Below are 26987 nucleotides of genomic sequence, written 5' to 3' on the forward strand. Positions count from 1 at the left end.
CAACTGAATTTATGATTTTATTAGAGGACTGTCAAATGAGGAAATTATTCTTCCAGCTAAGGGAGTTTTTTTTAGAGCTTGTAAAAATTAGTGCTGAAACACTCAATAATACTTAAGTGGAGGCCATTTAAAAATGTAATACTCATCTAAACCTAGCAAGAATTTATTATAGCCCTTTTAGTAATTATGGACTTGCTAGGTCCTAGAGTAATGTCTTTAAATGCAGCTTAAAAATAGAATTCTGGAAAAGACCCATTCCTTCCCCCCCCCTTTATCTTTCTTCCCTCAATTTGTTATCAATTCTTACCCTGTGTATAAATTAGCACTCCTGCACTTGTGGGTAGAGAAGTTCCTTACAAAATCCTGATGCTAGTGATAAGGCATTTGGAAGTGTTGTTAGTATGATGGTGATCAGTTAGTCTAGGGCTTAGGTGATAACAAGTATTAACTCATTGTTAACCATATAGGAACAAGAACCAAGCCACTTATTTTCCACATTCACATCTATTCATCCAGCTGCACAGTGTCATGTTTATGCACATCTGTGCACAGATATTTGTCAGTTAATGAAAAATCCTCTGTGGAGACTGGTTTTATAACCAACCAACTGAAACTTATTCAGTAAATCATGGTCAACAAACCATAGCATAGCTTGATGTGTGAAACCATCCTATGCTGGGCAATCAAAAATATCTTTTTTTAACTTCCAAATGCTGAATTGCTAGTCAATTATTCAGTTAATGTTACAATGTTATTTTCTTCTTCAGTACACACAGTAATTATTTTTCTCTTAAAGCAAGTTTAGATAGAGACACTTTTGTGACATTGCTTTTTCCCTTATTTTTTTTTATCATTTTCTTTGATTTCTGATTCCCTAATTTCCTTCTCTTCATGGCCTTATTACCACACAGCTTTACTTTTTTCAAAATGTTGATACTGGAATTGGACCAACATTAAAATGCCATTGCATTGGGAAATATTTTAAACTCCTAGATAACAGCATGCAATTTTTGATTCATTGGGTTAGATCCAGATTGACAATACAATTATAGGTGGTTTCTTCAGATTAGAGTCAATAAGTCCTATTGATGTCAAAAAGTGCCAGCTTTCTATTTTATCATGGGACTTATTGCATCATGTGATCTTATGTATAATAGGTTGTACAGATATACTCCATAATTAATGTTCCAACTTTTGTGGGAAGGTGGAAGGGTTGAGAGCACGGCATATATGCTGGAGTTGTAGGAGGAATGCGATTATTCCTTGTCATAAGAACATGAGAACAGCCTTATTGGATCATATCAAGACCCATCCCATCTTAGTCCAAGTACTTTGTTTCTCACAGTGGCCAGCCAGATGCCTCCTGGTGCTTGCAAGCAGGAATATACCCTCTCCTGCTGGGTTCACTTGCTACTGGTATTCAGGGGCACACTGCCTCCAACCTGGACATAACATGGCATCTTCATGAACCAATGTCCTTAATATAGCTGTCGTCCATTAATTATTTAATCCCCCTTTAAAGGCATCCAGGTTATTGGCCATCAACATGTCTTGTGATAATGAATTCTACTAGTTAATTATGCACTGTATGATGATGTGCTTTCTTTCATCTCTTATTAATCTGCTTTCAGCGAGCTTCCTTAGATGGCCCTAGACCTTATCTTTTGAGAGAACACTTCTTCCTGTCCATACACAAGAAATATATTAGATTTCAAAAAAGACACTGCTATCTTTCAGAAATGAATAATATATGGATTGTTTTCCTTACAAAACTAAAATGCTTCTAATTCAAAGAGGCTGTGTTGTCATTATTCTTGGAGTTAACCAGACTGAGAATAGCAGCACAATGACATTTATAAGCATGCCATGGCTTTTGCTGGTTCCTGCTCCTTCATACTTTGCTCTTCATGCAGTAAGTGTTAAAGGAGAAGAAAAAACTCACCATAATATACCTCTTCAAGTGTTCTGATTGTTCAAATGCATTTTTTTAAAAAAAGGAAGACTGTATTACGTATCTACAATAAATCGTTGTGTGTGTCTCTGTGTATTACCAACTGTTATGAAGCAGCCACAAAAGCAGAGTTTCCCATTGGCCCTTCCATTGGATACATGCTTTTTAAAACTTCTGTGTGGTTAAGGATTCACTATGAAGAAATGTTAAAGGTTCTCTTAGTTGCCATGTGTACATTTTTAGTCACTGAAATATTTGAGGCAGATCTTCAGTCCCTGTCTTCAGCTTGCTACACACACTGGCAGACTTTCTTATTTCAGCAGCTTGCTTTCCATTTTGAACCTAAAGATTAAAATCATTGAGTTTTTGTCCAGTATTAATGGAAACAACTTATTTTAAGCTTGCCCGTTAGAATTCCAATACCTAACTGTTGTCGCATCTCAGTGCTCCTTAAATAATTCTTTGGCTGCTTCTTCCATTTCCTACAAAATAGTACAACTTCTGAAATGTACTTTTAAAGTAATAATAATTTAAAATCTTTCAGAATATGCTGAAAAAGATGTCAGTGTGAAGATCTTTTAAATTAACATCTAGTCATTGCAACTTTTGTTTATTAAATTGCTATATATAGAAGCAGCTAGCAGTAATGCTATTTTGTGTGTGTGTGTATGTATTTTTAGAGGTTATATTTATTCTGGAATTTTTGTAAGCAGAATTAATGGGCCAGCATATTTTAAACAGTTATCAACATGCTGTTACCTTGCAGTAATTTGTCAGGGAAGAAGTTTAGTTAACTCTTACCTGATTGGTTCTTATTTTAAATATATGTTATGAACTTTTTGGGAAGAATAGAAAGGGAACTAATTGTCTTGGAAATATCATTTTGATTGATTATGTGCCATCAACTTGTTTTCGACTCCTAGCGACCATGTGGATAGATTTGCTCCATAATCTATGGAAATATCAAGGAAGCATTAAACATGAAAAGCTGTCTTACCAAGTCAAAGAATTGGTTCACTTTGCTCAGTACTCTATTGTCTTTTCTGCCTGGCATCACTCTTCAGGAACTGCCTTCTGTGGATTGGAGTTGCAGCTGTTCCATGGGGCATTGTTGCCCTATTTTGTTGGTTATAATGGTTTCTATTTTACATTGCTTTGTTGTTAATATTGGTAGCCACTTTGAGCCTTGTTGGATTGGGTGCCATATGAATGGTAGAGAATAAATGAATAAAGAACTAAAACAAAGGTTTTTACCATCATTGGCTACATGTTCCTTTTAAATGAAGTAACTTGATATCTCCTGCCTGTAAAGCATGGGCCCTGCTAAATAGTTCTGGTGCCTTTTCCTCACTAATTGGATGCAAGCAATTATTTCATGGACTGGGGAGAAGAAGATGAATTCAGTGTATGGATATATTAAGTATTTCCCAGATTGCCTGAAATTTAATAATTGCATTATTGATTTAGAGAGAAGGAAACTGAGTTCATACCATACAATACTGAACTGTTCAATAATCCAGAATTGGCTGGGGTTATACAAGGTACAAAGCCAAGACCAAATACGTTGATTGTTTTCATTGTATTGAGGTCAGACAGTTACTATTAAATCAGGACATGGATATGATAGCTCTGCAGTAAATCTTTAGCCTGAATCAGCAAGTTCACACATTGTGATAAAATATAATTTAATTTGATTGGGATTATATATCTTATGGTTTTGAATCAGCCTTACCTATATGTATATGGATTTAAATCACTGATAATAAATCTATTAATTCTAAAAAGCGTTATGTGCAGTGCAGTGTGAAAAGTTGGAAATTCTTATTTGGAGAATACTTTAACTCGAGGGAAGAATTATTTTGATGTACATGCACACACGCTAATTGGACAGCACTTAATACCCTAGACTATGTTTGATCAGATGAATTCTTCTCGCTATCTTAATCCTTAAGAATGATGGTTGTCAAGGATAGTGGTTGATCACGACTTTTACTTGATAGTTCTTTATCTGCCAAAATGAATTATAGATGAATTATTTTTGCCTTTCTGTCCCTTGAGTACAGTACTAGCATACTCAAATAACTGAATAGTAGAGTATCTACTTTGTAATTACAGTGGTACCTCTACTTACGAACTTAATCCGTTCCGTGACTCTGATCACAAGTCGAGTTGGTCGCAAGTCAAAGTAAATTTTCCCATAAGGTTCAGTGTAATTACTGTTAATCCGTTCTGGCGTCCGCGGACCACGCATCAGGGGCGGAAAAACGGCCACTGACCACGCGGCAGGGTGGAAAAATGGCCGCGGACCACGTGTCAGGTGGAAAAATGGCCGCGGACCACGTGGAACAGGCGGAAAATGGCCGCGGACCACATGGAACGGGCGGAAAAATGGCTGCGGACCACGTGGGATGGGCGGAAAATGGCTGCAGACCACGCGGCAGGGCGGAAAAACGGCTGCGGAACACGTGGCACAGCGGGAAATGGCCGCGGACCATGTGGCACGGGCGGAAAATGGCCACGGACCACGTGGCACGGGTGGAAAATGGCCGCGGACCACGTGGCACGGGCAGAAAATGGCCGCGGACCACGTGGCACGGGCGGAAAAATGGCCGTGGACCACGTGGAATGGGTGGAAAATGGCCGTGGACCACGTGGAACGGGCGGAAAATGGCCGTGGATCCGGTTCGTGAGTCGAGGCGAGTTTGTAAGTAGAGGTAAATTTTTGGGGCCGGAGCTGATCGTATCTCGAAAATTTCGTAAGTAGGGGCGTTCGTAAGTAGAGGTACCACTGTATATGGTACCATTTTTAGTAGTGAATCTATTTAGCAAACTAGTAATGCAGCTGAGTTTAGAATAGAGACAGACTTGGTATAACATAGCATCTTGCATTGTAGGTTTTTTTTTCTGAGAGTGAGTTTGTGGGGTCTTTCCAGTAATTTTTTTTGGTGAGGTAGCTATTTATTACTTCATATTGCATCTGAAATTAGTTGTTTTTTAGGCTTCTTTTTTCTAACCATCCTCTCAATTATTGGCTGATAATGATTGTGAATCTGTTGTTATTTATATAGTAACTTGCTGTTAATATTACGCATGTTTGTCTCTTATGTATATGATTTCCAGGGTCCTTTGTGACAACTACATCAAATGATTGCTATAGTTCATAGTTTCTCCGTCCATGATTTAAATAACATATGGTTGAAGCATATTAAAATGTGACTAACAATATGAAGCTACTCTGTGTTATTCTTTTATACATTGATGTCTACATGCACTTAACTGTCTCAAAAATAAGAATCCAAGTTTACTATGACTGCAAATTCAATTAAAAACAAATTAAACCAAGCTAACATTTAATTCTCTGCAATTACCAAAATATATTACTGGATTTAGTGCTATTAATTTGGCAACAGCTCGATGAAATTAGTACTGCCTGTGTTGTCATCTACATACTGGATCCTGCTTATAAATTCTGGCTTCAGATTTAGTAATAGATCTGCTAATTCAGATCTATCCTACTAAGACTTTGCTTCCGCAGTAGATCTTGGTTACTTCAGCTGCTTGCAATCATAAAGTACTACCAGGATTCTCTGAAATTCTGACTTACCATTACAGGTAACTGACCAATATGAAACTGGCTGATTTTATATACTATGATACTACTAAAACTTTGCTTATCTATGTTTTATTGCATAAAAACAACTGACTGATTTCACATAATAGACTAAACCAAAATCAAATAAACTACCTTGAGGCTTAGTGAACTATGTAAATCAGATGTGTGTTTAATTTATTATGCTCTTTTGAAAAGAGATGTTGTAAGTAGCTTATCTAGTAGGACAAGATATAAACAAATTAAATACGATTAATTGGATCCAGTCTGAGAGTCACGTTTTAGTCCCTGGAAGATCCTGAAATTGAAGTAAGTCAGATTAACATTGATTTCAATTAAAACTAAACTATAAATGGTTTCTGATGTATGCACTAGTTGCATAATACTTTAATCTAGATCTGGATGTGTTTCAGTCCTCATGTCATTGGAAGTGCTCATGACTATTTAAAGTTTTTAAGCAATCTTCTTTCTTTTTCAGAAATCCATGCCACAGGGTTCAATTACCAGAATGAAGATGAGAAAGTGACTCTTTCTTTTCCCAGCATGCTTCAGAAAGGTAAAGTTGCTTAGAAATTAGTTGTGGCCCATCTGAGGTAAAAGAAGTATACATTTTGTTGCTAGATCATAGGTTTTTTCCCTCTTCTCTCATTACTTAAGATGTGTGTTGGGAGTGCATCCCATCTCTGCATTTCTGAATATATTTTATATTTGAAGCAAAATTGAACTTAATTTGTTCCCAGAATTTTAAAAATCTTAATATATCTGTTCATACAAGCTCTAATCCATGTTTACTGAATTAACCCAGCTGTGTTATAACTTTTTTTTTAAAGCTGAATTATCTTAGAAGAACGTCCTCATATGCTTAAAATATTTTTATTATTTTCATAGCTGGAGTGGATTCTGTTTACACTGGAAAATAATCAGTAGTGACAATTGAAACTAATTCAGCAGCATATCTGTCTTCCTAACATGTTACAGAAATTTTGACATTTCCATATTTTGTTACAGAATTTTCAAAGGTCTAATGTTAATTTACTGAATAGGTATTTATTTAGTAAAGGCTAGAATGGTTAGCAGAAACAGTGGTTGTCCTTTGTTTACTATCTGTCATGCTTTGCCAATTCATTGCCATTCGGAGAATGCAGTATGACACATATAATAGCTAATAAAGCAGTTTATGAAAGCTGCATAATAATAAATTTAGTATGGATTCTTGCTTATCTATGTTGGTTTGTTTAGAAAACTCCCAAATTTTATAGGCAAAAGGTAGATGAGAAAATGAATTGAAACCTTAATGAGAAGGAACAGAAAATAATTAAAAAGCAATCTGGTCTGTAATCTCATTTGTCTGCACCCATGAATCTATGCATTAGAGTTAAAAGAGAGAGAGTAAAGACAATCTATTCCTCCCTAGGAATCATTAGCCAAAGATGAACTAAGTTGAAACTTCATTCGAGCATCAGCCATGATAAACAGCTAGGCCAGAGATGAGCAACTCATAGTTCTGGGCCAGCATGGCCTTTCCTCTGATTATACTACTGAATTTCAGCAGTGCTTATACAAAAAAATCAGCACAGTTTTCCTATTTATTTATTTATTTATGCATGCATGCATGCATGCCAGCAATTTATATGGCTGCCCAACTCACTAACGGTGACTCCAGGCAGCTTACAGAAATAAAACCCCAAATACAAGCCCACTATACCCCCCACCCTCCTGATGACAGCAGTATATTCAAACAAACCACTTGATGGGCCCTGTATCAATCTGGGATCCCCAGGCCCGCTGGCAAAACCATGTCTTCAGGGCCTTTCAGAAAAGCATCAAGGTGGGGGCCAGTCTCATCTCCACAGGGATGATGTTCCACAGGAAGGGAACCACTACGGAGGCGGCCATTCTTCTTGGTCCCACTAGATGGACCTCCTTAGTGTGTGTGGGGGACCTGTAACACCCTGCCTTCCTGATCTGGTGGGTTGGGCAGATGAAATTGGGAAAAGGCATTCCTTCAAATAACCTGGCCACAAGCCATGTAGGCCTTTAAAGGTGATAACCAGTTCCTTGAATTGGATTCAGAAGCAAATCAGCACCTAATGCAGCTCCCGCAAGGGAGGTGACACATGTGCAAATCTAGACCTGCACAAAACCATGTGGGCCGCTGCATTCTGAACCAACTGAAGCTTCTGGATACTTTTCAAGGGCAGCCCCATGTAGAGTGCATTGCAGTAGTCAAGAGGGGAGATGACTAGGGCTTGGGTGACTGTGAGCAGGGCCTGTTGGTCCAGGAAAGGATGTAACTGGCACACAACCCACAGTTGCACAAAGGCCCTCCTGGCCATGACTGCCACCTGCTCCTTGAGCAGGAGTCGTGAGTCCAGGAGACCCCCCAGATTATATACTGGGTCCATCTGGGGTAGTGCAACCCCATCCAAGACCAAAGATGGCAATTTTTCATGGGCCAAAGAACCCCAAACCCAGAGCCATTCTGTCTTGCCAAGGTTCAGTTTCAACCTGTTGCTCCCCATCCAGATGCTTATATATTCTTCTTAAGTGCAACTCCTCCTCCTCCTGACCTTCGCCCTCAGACCTGGGGGTTCTAATAGAAGCTGGTGGGCTGACTGAAACATCACCACTATCACCTCCTCGTGTGTGGAGGGAAAAGCTTCAGAAATGCTGCCTCAGGAGGAGTTGGTAGTAAAATAAGTCTTGTTACACCATTTTCCTTAACCAGCAAACTTTGGCATTCCCTCTCCCCCTCCCCCAATCCTGTGACTGGCTTAGTTCTCCCAGTCATAGCTTGTTCAGTGGGTTTTTAAGAGGGAAGATATAATTTGGAGAATATACCCAGCTAGCACTAAACTGGGGGCGGGGGGGGGGAGGAAATCCTCTTTTTAAAACAGGAAAAGAGCTCTGTTTAATATGTGTGCATATGTATCTAGCAAGTGTCATTGCTATCAGTGCCAATAGCATTCAACAAAACTAATCAGAAAAATTGATTCCCCCAAATATGTAAGCAAGCATATTTTGGAGATGGAGGAAAATCAGAGGAAATTCTTTTAAACATTTAAAAATACTTAAAAAACAAGGAATCAGAAGAATGAGGAAAACCTTTCTCTTTTTATCTAATTAAACCCCATCTACCCGAATAGATCTTGCTACAGTGAATCAAAACTGAAGCTAAAAGAAAAATTAAAATGGGATTAGGTCTCTGGAGGTTGCCTCTGAGGCAAATAAGCAATCAGATGCTTACCACTACTCCAGCAGAAACACTAGTCCGGCATTGAGTCCCCAGTGGTTCCTTGAAACAATTTCTTCCTCTATAGTTTGCTCTCCTGTCACTTTTTTTCCAACAAGAGTTATATCCAGAATGGCTCTCTATGTGCCATGTTCTCCTTAAATACTTGCTGCTTTGCTCCAAGATTATACTCAGATTTCCCCTCAACCAGCCTAAGCCAATAGCAGTGGGGACATTATCTATTGCCAGAGTACAGGCCCAGACAGGAGAATTCAAAAGATAAATCCTAGTTGCTAGAGAAATTCTAACCACAGCAACTGAAACAGAATGGAACAACCCTGTTTCATTCCGTACCTGAAACAAAACAGCCTTCTTTCAGTCCATGTCTGGAACAAAATATTCATTTGATTCAAGTATGAACAACATGAAACCACTTGTTTTGTGTATGGAACATTTATGCACAGAATGTTTTGCACATCACTAACTTTAAAAACTTGAGCAATATCATGAAGGATAGGGACATTTCTGTGACAATAAATAACAGAATAATTAAAGCAGTGGTCTTTCCTGTGATAAAATATGACTGTGGAAGCTGGGCACTGAGAAAAAGCTAGAGAAAGATGTCACTTTTGAATTTAGAATTTGTGGTTTATTGCTGGAGGCTGATCAAGATGGCAAGCATTTGTCCACAAAATCATCAGGTGTTGAATTAAACTCAATATCCTAACTAACAATATAATGTTACATAATACATATAATGTGATTTTGAGTTTATAACAGGATGTGTGATGAGATGAATGGAAATGTTGTTTAAACTGTTCAGTTTTGATTCTGGTTATTTTCTTTAGAATAAGTTTCGTTAATGGACACTTAACAATTCTCTGCTACAAAACAGGTGTTGGGATGAGTCATGATGGGTGCACGCAAAATAATATTGATTTTATTTTTTTTTTGAATGTGCAGAGTTTAGTGTTTAGCAGTAGGAAATGTTGCTCTGGGAAGATGTGGCAGTCAATTTGAGACTGGAAGTAGAGAAGCTATATATGCTAGATGATATTTATTTGCTTCACTGGTATCCAGAAACTGAAAATATTTAGTGATGCTTGCTAATTCTGATACTGTTAGCTCCAAGTCTGAAGGATGATTTGAAAATGTCATCTTGAAAAAAAAAACCCACAAAAATTATGTCTTTAAAAAAATGTTTGCAGATTAATGCAAATATTACTGTATTAGGCAACATTAAAAGATGGTGTTGTTTAACTTGCTCATGATCTATACTCCCCCTCTTACTTAAAATTGCAGGTGGAATTCCACTCATAATATGTACTGAACAGCTAGGAGAAGCTGCTAATAATGATTATGCTTGTCTAGGATGGTTTCTAAAACTTTTTAATTTTTTAAAAATTGTTTTGCCTGGGTCTTTGGGAGGGAAAGAGAAAGAAGCACATGACCAGACTCTGGGTTTTAATATTTTATCTATAGGTGCCTAACCTTTTGCAGAGAGCCAGTTTGGTGTAGTGGTTAAGGCATCAGGCTACACTATGTGCACACTTATTAGGCAAGTGAGTATTTTGACCATATCATCATTTTTATGCATGTTTTCCACCTCCAAGCTGTATAAACCTGAATGCTTATTGGATGTAAGCATATCAGGTGATGTGTATTTGTGTAATGAGGGAGGGTGTGGCCTAAGGAGATCAACACCCTATATCAAGTTGTGCATAATTATTAGGCAGCTTCTTTTCCTCAGGCAAAATGGGCCAAAAAAGAGATTTAACGGACTCTGAAAAGTCAAAAATTGTAAAAGTCTTTCAGAGGGATGCAGCACTCTTGAAATTGCTAAGATATTGGGGCGTGACCACAGAACCATCACATGTTTTGTTGCAAATAGTCAACAGGGCCTCAAGAAACGTGTTGAGAAAAAAAGACTCAAATTAACTGCCCAAGATTTGAGAAGAATCAAACGTGAAGCTACCAGGAACCCATTATCCTCCAGTGCTGTCATATTCCAGAACTGCAACCTACCTAGAGTGCCCAAAGTACAAGGTGTTCAGTGCTCAGAGACATGGCTAAGGTAAGGAAGGCTGAAACTCGACCACCACTGAACAGGACACATAAGTTGAAATGGCAAGACTGGGCCAAGAAATACTGAAGACTGATTTTTCAAAGGTTTTATGGACTGCTGAGATGAGAGTGACTCTTGACGGACCAGATGGATGGGCCTGTGGCTGGATCAGTAACGGGCACAGAGCTCCACTTCAACTCAGACGCCAGCAAGGTGGAGGTGGGGTACTGGTATGGGCTGGTATTATTAAGATGAGCTAGTTGGACCTTTTCGGGTTGAAGATGGACTCAAAATCAACTCCCAAACCTACTGCCAGTTTTTAGAAGACACTTTCTTTAAGCAGTGGTACAGGAAAAAGTCTGCATCTTTCAAGAAGACCATGATGTTTATGCAGGACAATGCTCCATCGCATGCATCGAAGTAGTCCACTGCGTGGCTAGTCAGTAAAGGCCTCAAAGATGAAAGAACAATGACATGGCCCCCTTCCTCACCTGACCTAAACCCTATTGAGAACTTGTGGGCCCTTCTCAAATGGGAGATTTACGGTGAAGGAAAACAGTACCCCTCTCTGAACAGTGTCTGGGAGGCTGTGGTTGCTGCTGCACAAAAAATTGATCATCAACAGATCAAGAAACTGACAGACTCCATGAATGGAAGGCTTATGACTGTTATTGCAAAGAAGGGTGGCTATATTGGTCACTGATTTTTTGTTTGAAATGTCAGAAATGTTTATTTGTAAATTTTCAGTTGTTTGTTTAATTATTCTCACTTTAACAGATGAAAATAAACGAGTGAGATGGGGGAATTTTCGTTTTTCATTTTGTTGCATAATAATTCTGCACGCTGATAGTTGCCCAATAATTGTGGACACAGATATGCTCCTAAGAAAGCCAAAACCTCACTTTTACTTTCTTAAATATTCAGGTTTGAGGTTTATTAACATTTTGGATTGACCGAAAGCACTGTAGTTGTTCAATAATGAAATTCATCCTCAAAGATACAACTTGCCTAATAATTGTGCATGCAGTGTAGAAATCAGAAGACACTGAGTTCTAGTCCCGCCTTAGGCACAAAGCCAGCTGGGTGACCTTGGGCCAGTCACTCTCCCTCAGCCCTAGGAGGCAGGCAAGGGCAAACCACTTCTGAAATTTTGCCAAAACTGCAGCAACTTGTCTAGGTAGTTGCCAGGAGTCAAAACTGACTCGAAGGCACCAAAAACAAAACCAACCCTTTTGCAGCAGGGATGGGATACACTCATTATTTTTTGGTAATACTGTACCTTCCTTTCCTCTTGGAACTTCTGTTACATGTTTCTACCCATTCCTCTGCTGGCCAAAATCCTGACGAAGATAAACAGGGACTCCACCAACAGCATTTTCATTGCATCTTAGTGGTCTTGGTAGTCATTAATGTCATTTTATTTATAAGTCTTTTCTACCCCCCCCATCTTTTTCCTCTGTTTCAGTATATTTTTATGAAACCTTTTCCTTGGCTTAGGCCCTTCTGTGTGTGGCCTCAGCTTCATAAAACTGAATAGTTTCTTCCAAAGATATTTCAACATATTCTTCATTATGCTCTGTGATTCATGTACCAGTACAATACACTTTTTGGAATTTTTCAGAATATACAGAACTTTTTGGTGGGAGTTGTGCCACTCCAAATGTAACATGCAATTAGGTAAGATTCTTGCCTACTCCCTTCAATTAGTTTTCAGTTGCCAAAGCATGCTTGTCTCTAAGCTGATCATCTTTACTTTATTGATATAGGGCATTGTAACAGAATCTTGAAATGTATTGGCTCCGCTCTAACCTCAGGGAGTTAGGGCAGAGCCAATTTGAGTTTCTTTTTTATATCTCCCTCATTTCCCAGGTTTAAGGCACATTTTTGTTTTTGTAATTGTTGCTGTATTGTTTCTCTGAGGGCATCTTTGTGGACATCTACATGGGAAATCCTAAGTGTTCCTCCACGAGATTGTGTTCTGGCAGGCCCAGACTTGTATTTAGGAGACATTCTTTTTTGAGAAATTCTCATTTTGGGATAACATTGATTTTTCTGTCATTCTTCTCTGACAGAACGTGATGTGCCTTGGAATTACAGATTTGCAGGACACATAGCTTTATATTATCTGTAGTACCCTACCATCACTCTTCCTTTGCTTTATAGTAGATGGATCGATCTGCTAGTTTGCTGTCTTACCATCTGTCTTACCATATCCTCAGTTCCAAAATTTTTTTCAAGTTTAACACCTGTCAATGTGTTCTTCTGTCTTCAGGATACGATTTTGTTCTGTCATCTTGGTCACTGTGTTCAAAAATCCCATAGTTCTTGATATTTTGATGGATGTCAAGTACCTAGGGTATAACCAAGAAGTCTGGGTCTTTAATATACAGCAATTTATCCAGAGTAATGTTAACAGTGCTGTTGATGTCAGCCTCAAATGCATCAACAGGACAAGACACCATAGATGCTAATGTTCAAACTCCTGAGTTTCATCTCCAACACCTAGGTGATTGTAACCATATCTTATTGAACTTTTTCTGAGATTCTTCTTGTTCTTATTATAATAGCCTCATTATAAGGTCATAGGAAATTAATTACATATTGATTGTAACCCATTGATTTACCAGGACAAGAAAAGACATTGAGGCTCATTATTCCAAAGTCTTATATATAACTAATATCAATTTAATTAACTTCATATTCCTGTAAAAAAGGTTTATTGGGTTAGACGCCAAAAGTGATTCCTTCAAAGCCTCTAATCATGGTGGAATTTCAGAAGTAGCAGTGTCAGATGGGCCAAATAAACCAAAAAACAAATGTTTAAATTGTACTACCACTCTGGGATAAATCAAACTCATTTTTTAAAATTCTGCAAAAGCTTTAAAGATGATTTCCTCAGAACTAAACAATAATTATCCAATATTGTGAGATGTTTAGTTTATCAAAACAAACCCACAAACAACCAATTTAGATCTATTTTTAATCCGGGATTACCAGTAATGTATGCTTTACTATTACTATAAGCATTACATGCCAGCATTGAACTGGTCCTTACACAAACAAGGTGTCCAATAGTTGCCAGGATTTCAGTAGGGTCAGGTAATAACTCTTAAGGTGAGCCCAAGAGAAGATAACATTGCTTATTCCAGATAGGGACCAAAGCTAGGATAAGTTGCCAGTGATAATCTGCAAGTGTGGAAAATTTACCTTTCTGAAAAGGTAATTTCAATTTATGCAATGAAAATCTCATTGGATGGCCTTACTAAAGGAATTTGTTCAATATCCTGTAAATTTGTTTTAAATAATACAATTGAATAAATATGGAAAATTCTCTCAAAATATAAACCAACCATGGAGATAAATGAAATGGATCAATTTGCATTCTGAACACACTCCAGACCTTCCAAGGCTGTCTCCATGGCCACAATGTCCTGATTGTATTAGACAATTCTGTAGTAGTCTGGTATATAAACAAAGTCCACCTCTCTTTTGTATCTTATGTTACATATTTGGCATTGATGTATTCATCATTCCATTTTCATCCTGGCAATTTCATATGCCTGGAAGCCTTGCTGTCTGGCTCATCTATATCAGAAACCACCCATACAGTCAGGTCCAGAAATATTGGGACATTGACACAATTCTAACATCTTTGGTTCTATACACCACCACAATGGATTTGGAATGAAACAAACGCAATGTGCTTTAACTGCAGACTGTCAGCTTTAATTTGAGGGTATGTACATCCAACTCAGGTGAACGGGGTAGGAATTACAACAGTTTGCATATATGCCTCCCACTTGTTAAGGGACCAAAAGTAATGGGACAGAATAATAATCATAAATCAAACGTTCCCTTTTTAATACTTGGTTGCAAATCCGTTGCAGTCAATCACAGCCTGAAGCCTGGAACACATAGACATCACCAGACGCTGGGTTTCATCCCTGGTGATGCTCTGCCAGGCCTCTACTGCAACTGTCTTCAGTTCCTGCTTGTTCTCGGGGCATTTTCCCTTCAGTTTTGTCTTCAGCAAGTGAAATGCATGCTCAATGGGATTCAGGTCAGGTGATTGACTTGGCCATTGCATAACATTCCACTTCTGTCCCTTCAAAAACTCTTTGGTTGCTTTTGCAGTATGCTTTGGGTCATTGTCCATCTGTACTGTGAAGCGCCGTCCAATGAGTTCTGCAGCATTTGGCTGAATGTGAGCAGATAATATTGCCTGAAACACTTCAGACTTCATCCTGCTGCTTTTGTCAGCAGTCACATCATCAATAAATACAAGAGAACCAGTTCCATTGGCAGCCATACATGCCCACGCCATCACACTACCACCACTATGCTTCACTGATGAGGTGGTATGCTTAGGATCATGAGCAGTTCCTTTCCTTCTCCATAGTCTTCTCTTTCCATCACTCTGGTACAAGTTGATCTTGGTCTCATCTGTCCATAGGATGTTGTTCTAGAACTGTGAAGGCTTTTTTAGATGTCGTTTGGCAAACTCTAATCTGGCCTTCCTGTTTTTGAGGCTCACCAGTGGTTTACATCTTGTGGTGAACCCTCTGTATTCACTCTGGTGAAGTCTTCTTTTGATTGTTGACTTTGACACACATACACCTACCTCCTGGAGAGTGTTCTTGATCTGGCCAACTGTTGTGAAGGGTGTTTTCTTCACCAGGGAAAGGATTCTTCAGTCATCCACCACAGTTGTTTTCTGTTGTCTCCTGGGTCTTTTGGTGTTGCTGAGCTCACCGGTGCGTTCCTTCTTTTTGAGAATGTTCCAAACAGTTGTTTTGGCCACGCCTAATGTTCTTGCTATCTCTCTGATGGGTTTGTTTTGTTTCTTCAGCCTAATGATGGCTTGCTTCACTGATAGTGACAGCTCTTTGGCTCTCATCTTGAGAGTTGACAGCAACAGATTCCAAATGCAAATAGCACACTTGAAATGAACTCTGGGCCTTTTATCTGCACATTGTAATTGGGGTACTGAGGGGATATCACACACCTGGCCATGGAACAGCTGAGAAGCCAATTGTCCCATTACTTTTGGTCCCTTAACAAGTGGGAGGCACATATGCAAACTGTTGTAATTCCTACACCGTTCACCTGAGTTGGATGTACATACCCTCAAATTAAAGCTGACAGTCTGCAGTTAAAGCACATTGTGCTTGTTTCATTCCAAATCCATTGTGGTGGTGTATAGAGCCAAAGATGTTAGAATTGTGTCAATGTCCCAATATTTCTGGACCTGACTGTAAATGAACATACTATTCATCAATGATAACTCTTGTCAGATCCCGTTAGGATAAACCCAAGGGCAGTCTCTTGTATCATGGAACAATAGGCAGTGCCTAACTCTTTGCAGCAAGGGTGGGATAGACCCACTGTTATTTTGATAACACCTTCCTTCCTTCTTGGAACTTCTGTTACACATTTCTGCACATTGCCCTATTAACCAGTATCCTGACAAAAATTGACAGGGATTCTGCCAACAGCATTCTCATTGCATCTTGGTGGTCTTGGCAGCAGTGATTTGCCCTGTTGCTCTATATCATGCATTGGGAATACCTCCACCTTCCAGCCTGATTTGATGACTACTTCAATGTCAATGTCAAAACTTCCATGCAGACCTCAATTTTTTCTGCCTTATAGCTTGGAGGATTCAGTTCTACAACTCCTCTGTATGGAAACAGAAATTGGCTTCTTGGAAACCTTCCACAAGAGCTTCCTGTATTGTTTAAATGGAAATCTTTTGAGAAACTAGTTCCAAACAGTAGATTAATCCCATGCAGCATTAGTTCAGTCATGTTTTGACCTTTCCCTTGCACCCGAAGTGGCAAGTCTTGGTTCACTCTTTGGTAAATATATGCACTTCTACTTTTTTCCTTCATCAGGTCATACTTTCTAATCTGCTAATGAAGAGTTTCATGATAGATCATGAAGCACATCTTATCCTCTGGCTTCCCTGCTGCTTCCATCCTGCAACCCTTTCCTTGTTCTTTTATGTTAATATCAGAACTCTCTTAGCCCAAATCTTCACCCTGATTCACCTTCTCTCATGGGTGGGAGCTTTTATGGTTGCTCAGTGAGCTGGAAAACTCAATAACTTATGAAGAAATGCTTTTGTAGTTTTCACAGGAGCAAAGTACTCTTCCCTAAGATATTAATTCCTTCCAAAGTCATTCTTGACTATCTTCTTGAATCTCAACACCACTTCTTTGCTAGCCCCTCAACACCATTGAAAATATTGTTTCATTCTTTGGATGTTCATTGTGTTCTCACTTTTTAACTGGGAACGGACAGCACCATTTTGCCAAGACTGGTTTCTATTCATGGTGTTCCAAAACCCATCTAAAGAGCATGATGTCCCCCCCCCCCCGCGAGTTTGGCCAAACTGCCATGCCCCTTTCTGATCTGTGCTTGCTCCACAATAATAACAGCAGCATTTTCTTTTCTCTGAGATATTCCCATATTGGAGTTATGCTAGGCAGCCACATAAGGTCAGCCTTGTACCTTCATTCAACACTGTACACTGGACTTTTGCTTCCAGAAAGATACTGTCCTCTCTTCAGTCACCTTATTATGACCAGATCCTTCCTCAGGTAAGAAGCTTTAACAAGCTTCACTATTTATATGAATTATCAAGACCACAAAGTAATAGAACTGGTTATTATCCTGTAACACTTATTTCAATGGTTATATGTGAATTTATATAATCCACCTTTCTTCTCTGCTTGGTCTCATTTTTCCTCTGGGTATGCGGTGTTGGTTTTAGGAACTGATTACTGAGAGTTGTACCTAGTTGTGTGGTACACCAAACAAATCTCTGTACAAGCATGTAACTTATGTGTGTGAATTCATAGTTAAGTATTCAAAGAATTGTAGTTAGAGTTAAATAACTAGTTTCTTTTCATGAATCTTCCAAATCTCCTATAATTTACTCATTTATTGTGCCTTGGTTCCCATTCTGTGACTCTTCTATACCCCTGTCAGTCCTTTATTATTCAAGCTACTCTTGAGAGCCCAAGAGTCTGCATACTTTTGGAATTTGCTGTATTCTTACTTTACCTTTGTTTGCTTAAATATGCTGGGTTTAGCATCTTTCTTTTCAGCAAGGCATCATAATATGTATGTGTGTGTGCTTTTTTTAAATCACACAGGGATGGGAACATTAAAGATAGATTTTGTTGGAGAACTGAATGACAAAATGAAAGGATTCTATCGAAGCAAATACATCACCCCTTCTGGAGATACTCGATTTGCTGCTGTTACCCAATTTGAGGTATGAAATCCTTTGAGTTGTACTTTACCCATCCCATTAATTGGATATAGCAGCCTGTTTTTTTTTTAAATTTCTCTTCACTTTCTGCAGTTCTACTTATGTTGCTCTTTTTTACCATGCTCAAAAATATACTTTTTCCCCCCTTTTGATTATGTCTGTTTATGTGTATCCTTTTGAATATTGAATATGACAGTTCTTATATGGATTTGTCAAAATGCCTCAAATGTTTTGGCTATTTAATGCTGCTCTTTTCTTTCTTGCAGGCCACTGATGCTCGCAGGGCCTTTCCTTGCTGGGATGAACCAGCCATCAAGGCAACTTTTGATATTTCATTGGTGGTTCCCAAAGACAGGGTGGCTTTGTCGAATATGGTAAGGAATAACTTAAAATCATATCAGAAAGTGGCTTGACAAACAAAAAAAAGAGTTATTGCAGGACATGACCTGAAGTTTGGATGGCATGGCTTTCTGTGGTACAATAAAGTTAAGGTTAATATAGCTTTTAAAAATCACTATATTAGAAGTGCCATTTTAAGAATATGGAATAGATATTAACCCAGATTGTGCCTGAAAATGCCTTTATGGGTCTCAGCACAAGAAGCATTTTATAGAAAAGAAACAGCAGGCCAAGTGAAGATGACCGAATTAGCAGAAATGGCAAAATTGACTTGCTTGATTAGAGTAGCCTTTCTCAACCTTTTGGCCCTGGAGGAACTCTTGAAATATTTTTCAGGCCTTGGGGAACCCCTGCACATTTAGGCTCAGATATAGGCCAGAAGTTACAAATGTATTATATTTGTTTCATGTGTAGGCCTGTATATGTGCATTAACAGTGCTCTTAAACTAAAAATAATGAAACTTACCTCTTTAATGTGAAAACTGTGCTTGTTTTTTGCTTCACAAATACTCAATTCTGGGCCAAACTTGAGATAAGCACACACAGATTTCATCTTCAACTGAAATAAGATGATTTCTGTCTTTGCTTTGATGCTTGTTAAATAAGAAAAAGCTTGCTCACACATGTAAGAAGTTGAAAATTGCAGCAAAATGTTCAGTGCATTCATGTGAATGGCAGGATACTCTTTCACAAAATCCAGAACCTGTCCGTGGGTAGATCAGTGAATCCCATGTTGAGTCTATGATCAGACTGGAGCTCACAAAGTTCTTCCTCTTCCTTTAAGTGAAGTTCTCTGGTTGAGCAGAAGATGCAGAGAAAGGATCCCTCACCCAGTCATATACATTTGTTTTGAAAGGGAGGGAAAGTATTGATCAATTTTGTTCTTCAGTACTTCTAGGTGGTTTTCAGTTAGATCTGAGAGTTTCTGGTATCCTTCCTCATTCTCAAGCCCAAGCAGCAGTGGAAACATTTCAGTATTTCCTTTTGCAACATGATTTTTCCAAACATTCAGTTTTCTTTTAAATCCAAGAATCTTGTCACTTGAAGTCAAAACATTTTCTCCAGTGCCTTGCAGAGACTTGTTCAGCTAGTTCATGTGATGAAAGATGTCCACTAACTATGCTAGTTTCTGCAACCATTCTCCATCTTCAAAGCACTCAGCAAAGTGTGGAATACTATTTTCTCGAAAATACTCTTGCAATTCTACCTTCAGCTCAAACACCCTGTTGAGAACTCTTCCTCTGCTGAGCCACTGTATTTCTTTGGGTAACAGAAGACTTATGTGCTCTTTGTCCAGGTTTTCACATAGCTTTTAAACATGCTTGCATTAACTGGTCTTTGTTTAATAAAGTTAACCATTTTTGTAACATCATCCAGAACTTTTTTTATTTCACCTCCGAGAGTTTTTGACACCAACACCTCTCTCTGAAAAAAGCAGTGTGTTGTGACAACTTCAGGATTTTCTTTTCTTAAAAGAGAAACAAAACCTCTCATGAAGCCAACCACTGATGGAGCACCATCAGTACAGATGCCAACATAGTTCTTCCAAGATGGACTTTTTGTTTCCAGATATAAAGACAAAACGTTAAATACATCTTGGCCTTTGCATGTTTCATGTAGTTCTTTGCAGCAGAAAAAGCTTACTTGAATTTCACCATCATTTAGGAATATTACAAATGTCATAACATGACATTTATTGGTGAAATCTGTTGACTCATCAACTTAGATAGAAAAGCTCCTGTTCTTCAGTTTATCACACAAAACCTTTTCATCATGTGACTTGTCATCAATACATTGATTTATTGTACTGTTTGACAGTGGAATCTTTTCAATTTCTTGTACTGCATCTGGTCATAGCATTTTCCCCACTATTATTTTACATGCTTGCATGATTACTTTCTCACCCGAAGCATGACTTTTCCTTTTTTGTGTAATAAGTTCTGCTACTAAATAACTTGCTTCTTGGGCTTTTTTACTGACTGTCATTTTATTAACAAAAGTTTTACTGTGTTCTGTGATTCCAATAGCTGTTTAAAATAATCAGAACTTGTCATATGGCTGTGATTTGTAGTTAAGTGTCTTTTTAATTTTGCTGGAGCCATTGCTGCATTTGTCAGTTGTTTGCCACAGCTGGGGCACAATAAAATAGGACAACCTGGATCACCAGTCCATGTAAAACCCATTGATAAATAGCTTTCATTGTAAAGACAGACTTTTTTTTGAGTCCATTGATGTACTAGTGCAGGGAAATCCTAAGAAGATTTAAATTCTTTATTATCATTATCATCATTAAACTTATCAATATTGTCTGTTCTAGAATCCTCCTCTTCTCTCTTACACCTCCTCTTCAAATATCGCCACATTGGACTCTCAGACATGACTGAATAAACATGTACAAAATTTATTTAAAATAATGGAATAAAATAACTACAGGAAAACCACAGGTAGAAGATGCGGGAGGGAAAGATTGATGTCACAAACTAAATTGGACAAGTCCATTAATTTCTTGAAAAATGCACTTCTTTCTCCCCTTCCTTCAATATATTCCTCCCTTCCTGCAATATATTCCTCTCTTCCTGCAATGTAGCATTCACCTGTTATCAACAGTCTCCCCTATCTTGTGTCAACTAGATTTTTGTTCAGTCTCTACTCATCACTGCGAGAGTGCATTGTCCGAATTTGAAATAGTTTTTTAAATAAATCATGATCTCCCAGGGAACCCCTAATGATCTCTCATGGAACTCTAGGGTTCCACGGAACCCTGATTGAGAAACCCTGGATCACAGAAAGGAGAATAACTACAGTTATTAGTGATTGGAAACCCCTTATGGACTTTTTGCTGAAAAAAAATGAACTTGTGATTTATGGGTTTGATAATTAGAAAGGGTAGAGTATGGAAAGAAGGAAACTATGTTGTAACGTTAGAGAGTGTAAAATATAAATGTGCTTGTAACTGCTGTTAAGATTGGAAGCTGCTTCTTTATAACCCTTTCCTTTCCTTTCCTTTCCTTTCCTTTCCTTTCCTTTCCTTTCCTTTCCTTTCCTTTCCTTTCCTTTCCTTTCCTTTCCTTTCCTTTCCTTTCCTTTCCTTTCCTTTCCTTTCCTTTCCTTTCCTTTCCTCTTTGCACTGTTTTTCATTTACTCATTACTATTCTTTCCTTACTTTTTTCTTTCAAAATTTGTATTGTTTTTACTCTTTTAAATATTTCTTTAATAAAAATTATATGTACTGCAAATTAAAAGAGAAAGCAATAGGGACTATATGCTAGAATGAGATGAAAGGTCAGGTATGTAGCAGGTGAACTTAAAGGAGAGAGTTGAGACCGAGTTACTGTGATTTGCCACTGACAAATAGCCCAGAATGTACCACTTCTACTTTATAAAATCTAGTGTCGTTTCACATTCAATCTAATGAGTCTCTTCATCATTTGTTGGACAGAATATTGCTGACCGGAGGCCATATCCTGATGATGAAAATCTGGTAGAAGTGAAGTTTTCCCGTACTCCTGTGATGTCAACATATCTTGTTGGTTTTGTGGTTGGAGAATATGACTTTGTTGAGACCAGGTCCACTGATGGTGTGCTAATCCGTGTTTACACTCCTGTTGGCAAAGCAGAACAAGGAAAGTTTGCATTAGAGGTAAGATAGGCTTAAAGATCTTTACATTTATTGCTCTATGGCAGTTGCTGGAAAACAAAACCAAAGTCTTAAAAATACTTTCATTTAACTTGCAACTTCAAATGTGTGCTGTTAGATATACTGTATATATAAAAAATATAGGGAATTTTAGCAATCTCAGACCTTATTCTCCACTATAGAATACATAGATGGCATATAGAAGGTCCAGGACTTTAATCCCTAGCATCTTTGGGTAAGAATGGGGCAAAAATTGATTTGAAGTCATGAGTATTTCACTAATCAGTGCCCAAAGAATTGAATTAAACAGACCGCATAAAAGGCAGCTTCCAGTGTTTTTCATGGTAGGATGGGGCACAGTTCTTCAGGCATCGGTCAGAATGTAGGGTATATTTTGCCACACAAATTAATCTCATAGAGGTCAAGTTTCATAATAAAATTAGTCCCATAACTCTGAAGTTAACAATTTCAGAGTTACAGGTTTCAAGTGCTTAGGTAGAACTGGGATCTAGAAAACAAAATTTCAAAGAGATGTGATATTATGTAGTGAACTTACTCTTATATCTTAAAAACTTTCCCCCCTTATGAAAAGACACCATAGACATACATTTTATCATGCCTTATAATCTGGTAAATCACGTAATTATCTTATCTTGATTTAGTGGGAAGCTTTAAAAATGCTTCAAGCTATCTAGAAGTAAAAGTTGAATTATAATATCATGGTCAGTTACTAACAGATAGGCAATATAAAGTCAAGCATGACTTATTATAATTTTTCATCTTTTTATTTCTATAGGTTGCTGCTAAAACCTTGCCTTTTTATAAGGACTACTTCAATGTTCCTTACCCTCTCCCTAAAATTGATCTCATAGCTATTGCAGACTTTGCAGCAGGTAAAGTACTTTACATTTTTCTGAAATCCTGAGCTTTTTTTACATTATAAAATGCTTCAGAAGTTTGCTGTGTGTATCAATATCAATAACATTTTGTATTTATTTTAAAAGGTGCCATGGAGAACTGGGGCCTTGTTACTTACAGGTATGATATTAAAATACTACATTCTTTCCATATTCTTATGTTTATGTTTCCATGTTCATTAATCTCCTTAAATTTATCAAGTGAGTGGTAAAGAGTTGGAATGAATTAGGTTTTGTACTGATTAGCATGAAGTAGCTTCTTTGAATTGTGTTCCATTTTGGATAGCACGAGCTTTCTATACCAATATGTTCTTCAGAAGATCATTGCAGAAAGAAAATAATATGATATGGTACAGCAATGAATGTGAGTATAGCTTACCATCTTACCGTAGTGTTACAACTGTAAACATTAGAGCCATGGACTTTCATCTCTTTTTCCAGCATGGTCATGAAAAGAAGCTAAGTGTTTGATTCTACTTTATTTAGCGTTTTTTTTCTCCTTATGCTTGACCCCAGCTTTTTGAATCTGTATATCATTCTAGCCCAGAAATGTAAATTAATGCTAGATCAGTGGAAGTGTGCTCATGTGGACATTGTTTTTGAGCAGTCTGTGGCTTGTCTGTTAAGATTAATGTAAAATATGAATGTGAGTTCCTGGTATCATCCATTCCCTAGGACAAAGTCAAACACCATGATTTATTTTTAGTTAATGGCTTTGTTTTCTGGGCAGAGAGAGCCAGGGCATGACATTTGCATATTAAACTGAGTAGACCAAATCATAGTTGGCTTGGATGTACTTGGATGTGTTTGCTGCTAAATCAGCCTTATTGTTTACCATGGCATGGCAAAGTAGCCTATTGTGTTTAGAGCTAATGATGATTTGTTGAAGCAACCAAGCATTAAGCTGTGGTTAGAAATTCTGGCTTCTTTTAATGAAATACAGTTTCTGTTGAGCCTTTAGCAACTTGGTTACATATCGGCCTTGTTCCCAAAACAAGTTTAATCAATCAGCTACAAATCCAGTCAAATCCCTTACCAATAGTTCTGGTGCTGGACATTCACATAAACTGTGTCCAAATTCACAGTGTAAGGAATAGAGACTTCTTCCACACAAAATTTGTCCAGGTGTGCTTAATATCTCTTGAGCCCTTAGGCCAGGAGAGTACTGTCAAGCTTTCATTATGCTGCTAGCCTCTTCCCTGTTGTTCTGGTAGGCAGCAGTAATTGGCTTGGCTGCTACACAGTGTCTTGGAAGTATATTCTTGTGTTGCCAGACTTTGATAGTGATTGCTATTATGGAGATGCTTGTTCTTCTGCCTCCCTTTCTTTTCAGCTCTTTCTCCTGGAAGATGTTAAGTGGGCAAAATGGGTCAATTGACTAGATTTAGATATTCCTATAACATAACTGATTGGGTGATGTTAATTGTACCCAGTGAATGATATTATCTGTTCTGAGTTAATTTAACAACTGAGGCTAGTTGACTGGGTCAATTAATTCCATTTTAGTTTTTCCACAACATATCAATCCCTCTCATAGATCTAGTTAGGTGTATTGGAGGTACAGAGTCATTGTGGTAAGCTGGAGTGGGCAACCTTTTGTGAGAGGGTAAGGGCTGTAGTTGATGCAAAGTGGCTGAGGAAGAAGGAATAATTTTTGTTTTTTGGGAAAAGGGGGAAGTTTGAGGATTTTTTAGACAGCTGTGTTAAGTATATTTCAAAGCTTGCAGTACAGTTTTCTATTATTTCCTGTCCCCAAATGCGTGAAAATTGTGCTACTGATATAAGGCAGTTTTGGTTAGGGTGAAGTTCCAGGGGCCACATATAGTGCAGATTGCTCACTGAGCCATGTTTTGTTGAATAAATCACAGTTGACTGGATTCAAATATGCCAGCTATAAATCATGGTTTACAAACTAGTGTCAGAGCTTACTAAGTCACAAGGTTATTTGCTTGGTTTTGTCTTAAGAGTATTATGTTCTCTAGCAGTGGAGAAGCTAGAACAGCTCCAGTGTAAATGAAAGCTTTCAGTCTCTTCATAGCCTTATCAGAGCAGAAGTGGGGGGGAGGGCACATAAGTATGAATTCAAGAAAATTTGCATATATTGTTCCGTTAACAATGGTTAAGAATTTGTATATAGGATGTGGAAATGGACATTTTCTTCCATATGTTTTCTTAGAAATAATTCATTCCTCCTTAATGAAAGTGTATACAGCTTTGATAGTTAAGTGTAATCAGAGTTTCAGTTTCAAATCCTGACTAATTATAACTGGATTCACTTTTAGTGGGAATTCTCTCAAGATAAGATAGGAAAGAGAAGATACTTAATCTTCTTTTGGTATGCTGACTTTCTAGATGACAGTGAGGGTTTCGTTTTAACAACGAGCTAATAATCCTCATTTATATTTTGTTCCTACTTGTTATTTCCCTATTTGTTTTCAATGATGAGCCCTTTGCAACACTAAGATTCTCCCAATAATGTTGTGGGCTGTGTATCCCTTTTCTTTGAACTTTGTAACAATTCACTAAAGTACATGAATTAGACCCACACATAATGGAATCATGTTTAGTTTTCTGCCCAGTACACTGCCCATTCACATTTAAGATTGTTGGTAAGCCACATTTGGTCTCCCAGCCTTTAAAAAAAAATGGCCCAAAAGAGCTCAAATTGCAAATCATAAAATTACTGAGCTGCAATTTCCTGCCTTTCTTTTCAATCAAAAAAGAACGAATGGTCTGTAAGGTTTTTGATTACCTTTATACACTTACATTCTTTTTTTAATATGCATATTAAGCTAACCCTTTACCTTCACTGCAAAAAAACCCTGCCCCACCTTCTTAGGAAATATCACATTTTCCTATATCATGTGACTCTCAGCTACCAAAAAGTTATCTTCCCCACCTTTAAATAAGACTGTAGTCTGGCACCTGTCTGCATTGGTACAATGGTGGTAATAATACCACTTTTCTTTTATTTACTAGTTCCAAAACAACAAAAAATTAAAACAAAAACAAAATTCTTCTAGTCTTATTACCAAAATAACAGTGTCATAATGCACATGTCTTTAAGTTTAGCAAGGCAATTAAAACCTCATTCATGAGGATCATGTTGCTAGGTTTGGATAATAAGTTACTACTGTATACAGCAGCCAAGATAACATTTCAACTGAGAATGGATAACAAGGTTTGCATTATGAATAGAATGGAATTATAATGTAACCACATAAAATATCCTTTTATGCTTGATTTATGTCAGTTTATAAAATGTGCTGAAATAAATCATGATAACATGGACTTTTTAATAGAAGTATTTTGGAGTGAATTCTTACATCACTGAAAAAATATTAGTTGTTTTATTATAATTAAAATTGGACTGGTCATTGACCATAATAAAGATCCTTGTCTTATAATTAAAATAACCATAGCAACCTATTATTTGCATAGAGACACATATTTACTCAATTGGGAATTTTCTACCTAGTCATTTAATAGAGTAATTAGCTTCTGAGGAGTTTATGGGTGGTTCTTTTTTTGAGTGCTCTAAAAAATGTATCTCCTTGTTGGATCTTAGTAGATATGGAAGAACAATCCATATTGTTTTGATGAGGTCTCTAGCTTGACTAAGTTTTTAAATTTTCCTTTCTGATGTCACACTGTTCAATCTCTGTTCTTTCCCCTATGCAGGGAAACTGCACTGCTGATTGATCCCAAAAACTCTTGTTCCTCCTCTCGCCAGTGGGTAGCCCTTGTCGTGGGCCATGAACTTGCTCATCAGTGGTTTGGAAACCTCGTGACTATGGTATCTAAGAAATATATTTAAGTTAAAGTTACTCAAATTATAGCTAACTCTATTCCTATAGTCCTGGGTATCATTACTTATTATTGTTGCAGGTGCCCTAT

The 26987-nt window shown here is 37.7% G+C and overlaps 1 protein-coding gene across 1 annotated transcript in view; it reads left to right on the forward strand.

Moving 5' to 3' along the window:
- Positions 1 to 26987, forward strand: part of NPEPPS (aminopeptidase puromycin sensitive) — a 91430-nt gene that overhangs the window by 21257 nt on the left and 43186 nt on the right. The window contains exons 3-9 of the mRNA XM_007425982.4: positions 6040 to 6117; positions 18019 to 18140; positions 18404 to 18511; positions 21976 to 22176; positions 22970 to 23066; positions 23178 to 23211; positions 26772 to 26886. Coding sequence (XP_007426044.2) covers positions 6040 to 6117; positions 18019 to 18140; positions 18404 to 18511; positions 21976 to 22176; positions 22970 to 23066; positions 23178 to 23211; positions 26772 to 26886 — 755 coding nt within the window. The remainder of the gene's footprint in view (positions 1 to 6039; positions 6118 to 18018; positions 18141 to 18403; positions 18512 to 21975; positions 22177 to 22969; positions 23067 to 23177; positions 23212 to 26771; positions 26887 to 26987) is intronic.

The sequence above is a fragment of the Python bivittatus genome, unplaced genomic scaffold, assembly GCF_059951505.1.
Source record: "Python bivittatus isolate LINGU-HERP-01145 unplaced genomic scaffold, Pbiv_v1 ctg000410_np1212, whole genome shotgun sequence".
Lineage (NCBI taxonomy): Eukaryota > Metazoa > Chordata > Lepidosauria > Squamata > Pythonidae > Python > Python bivittatus.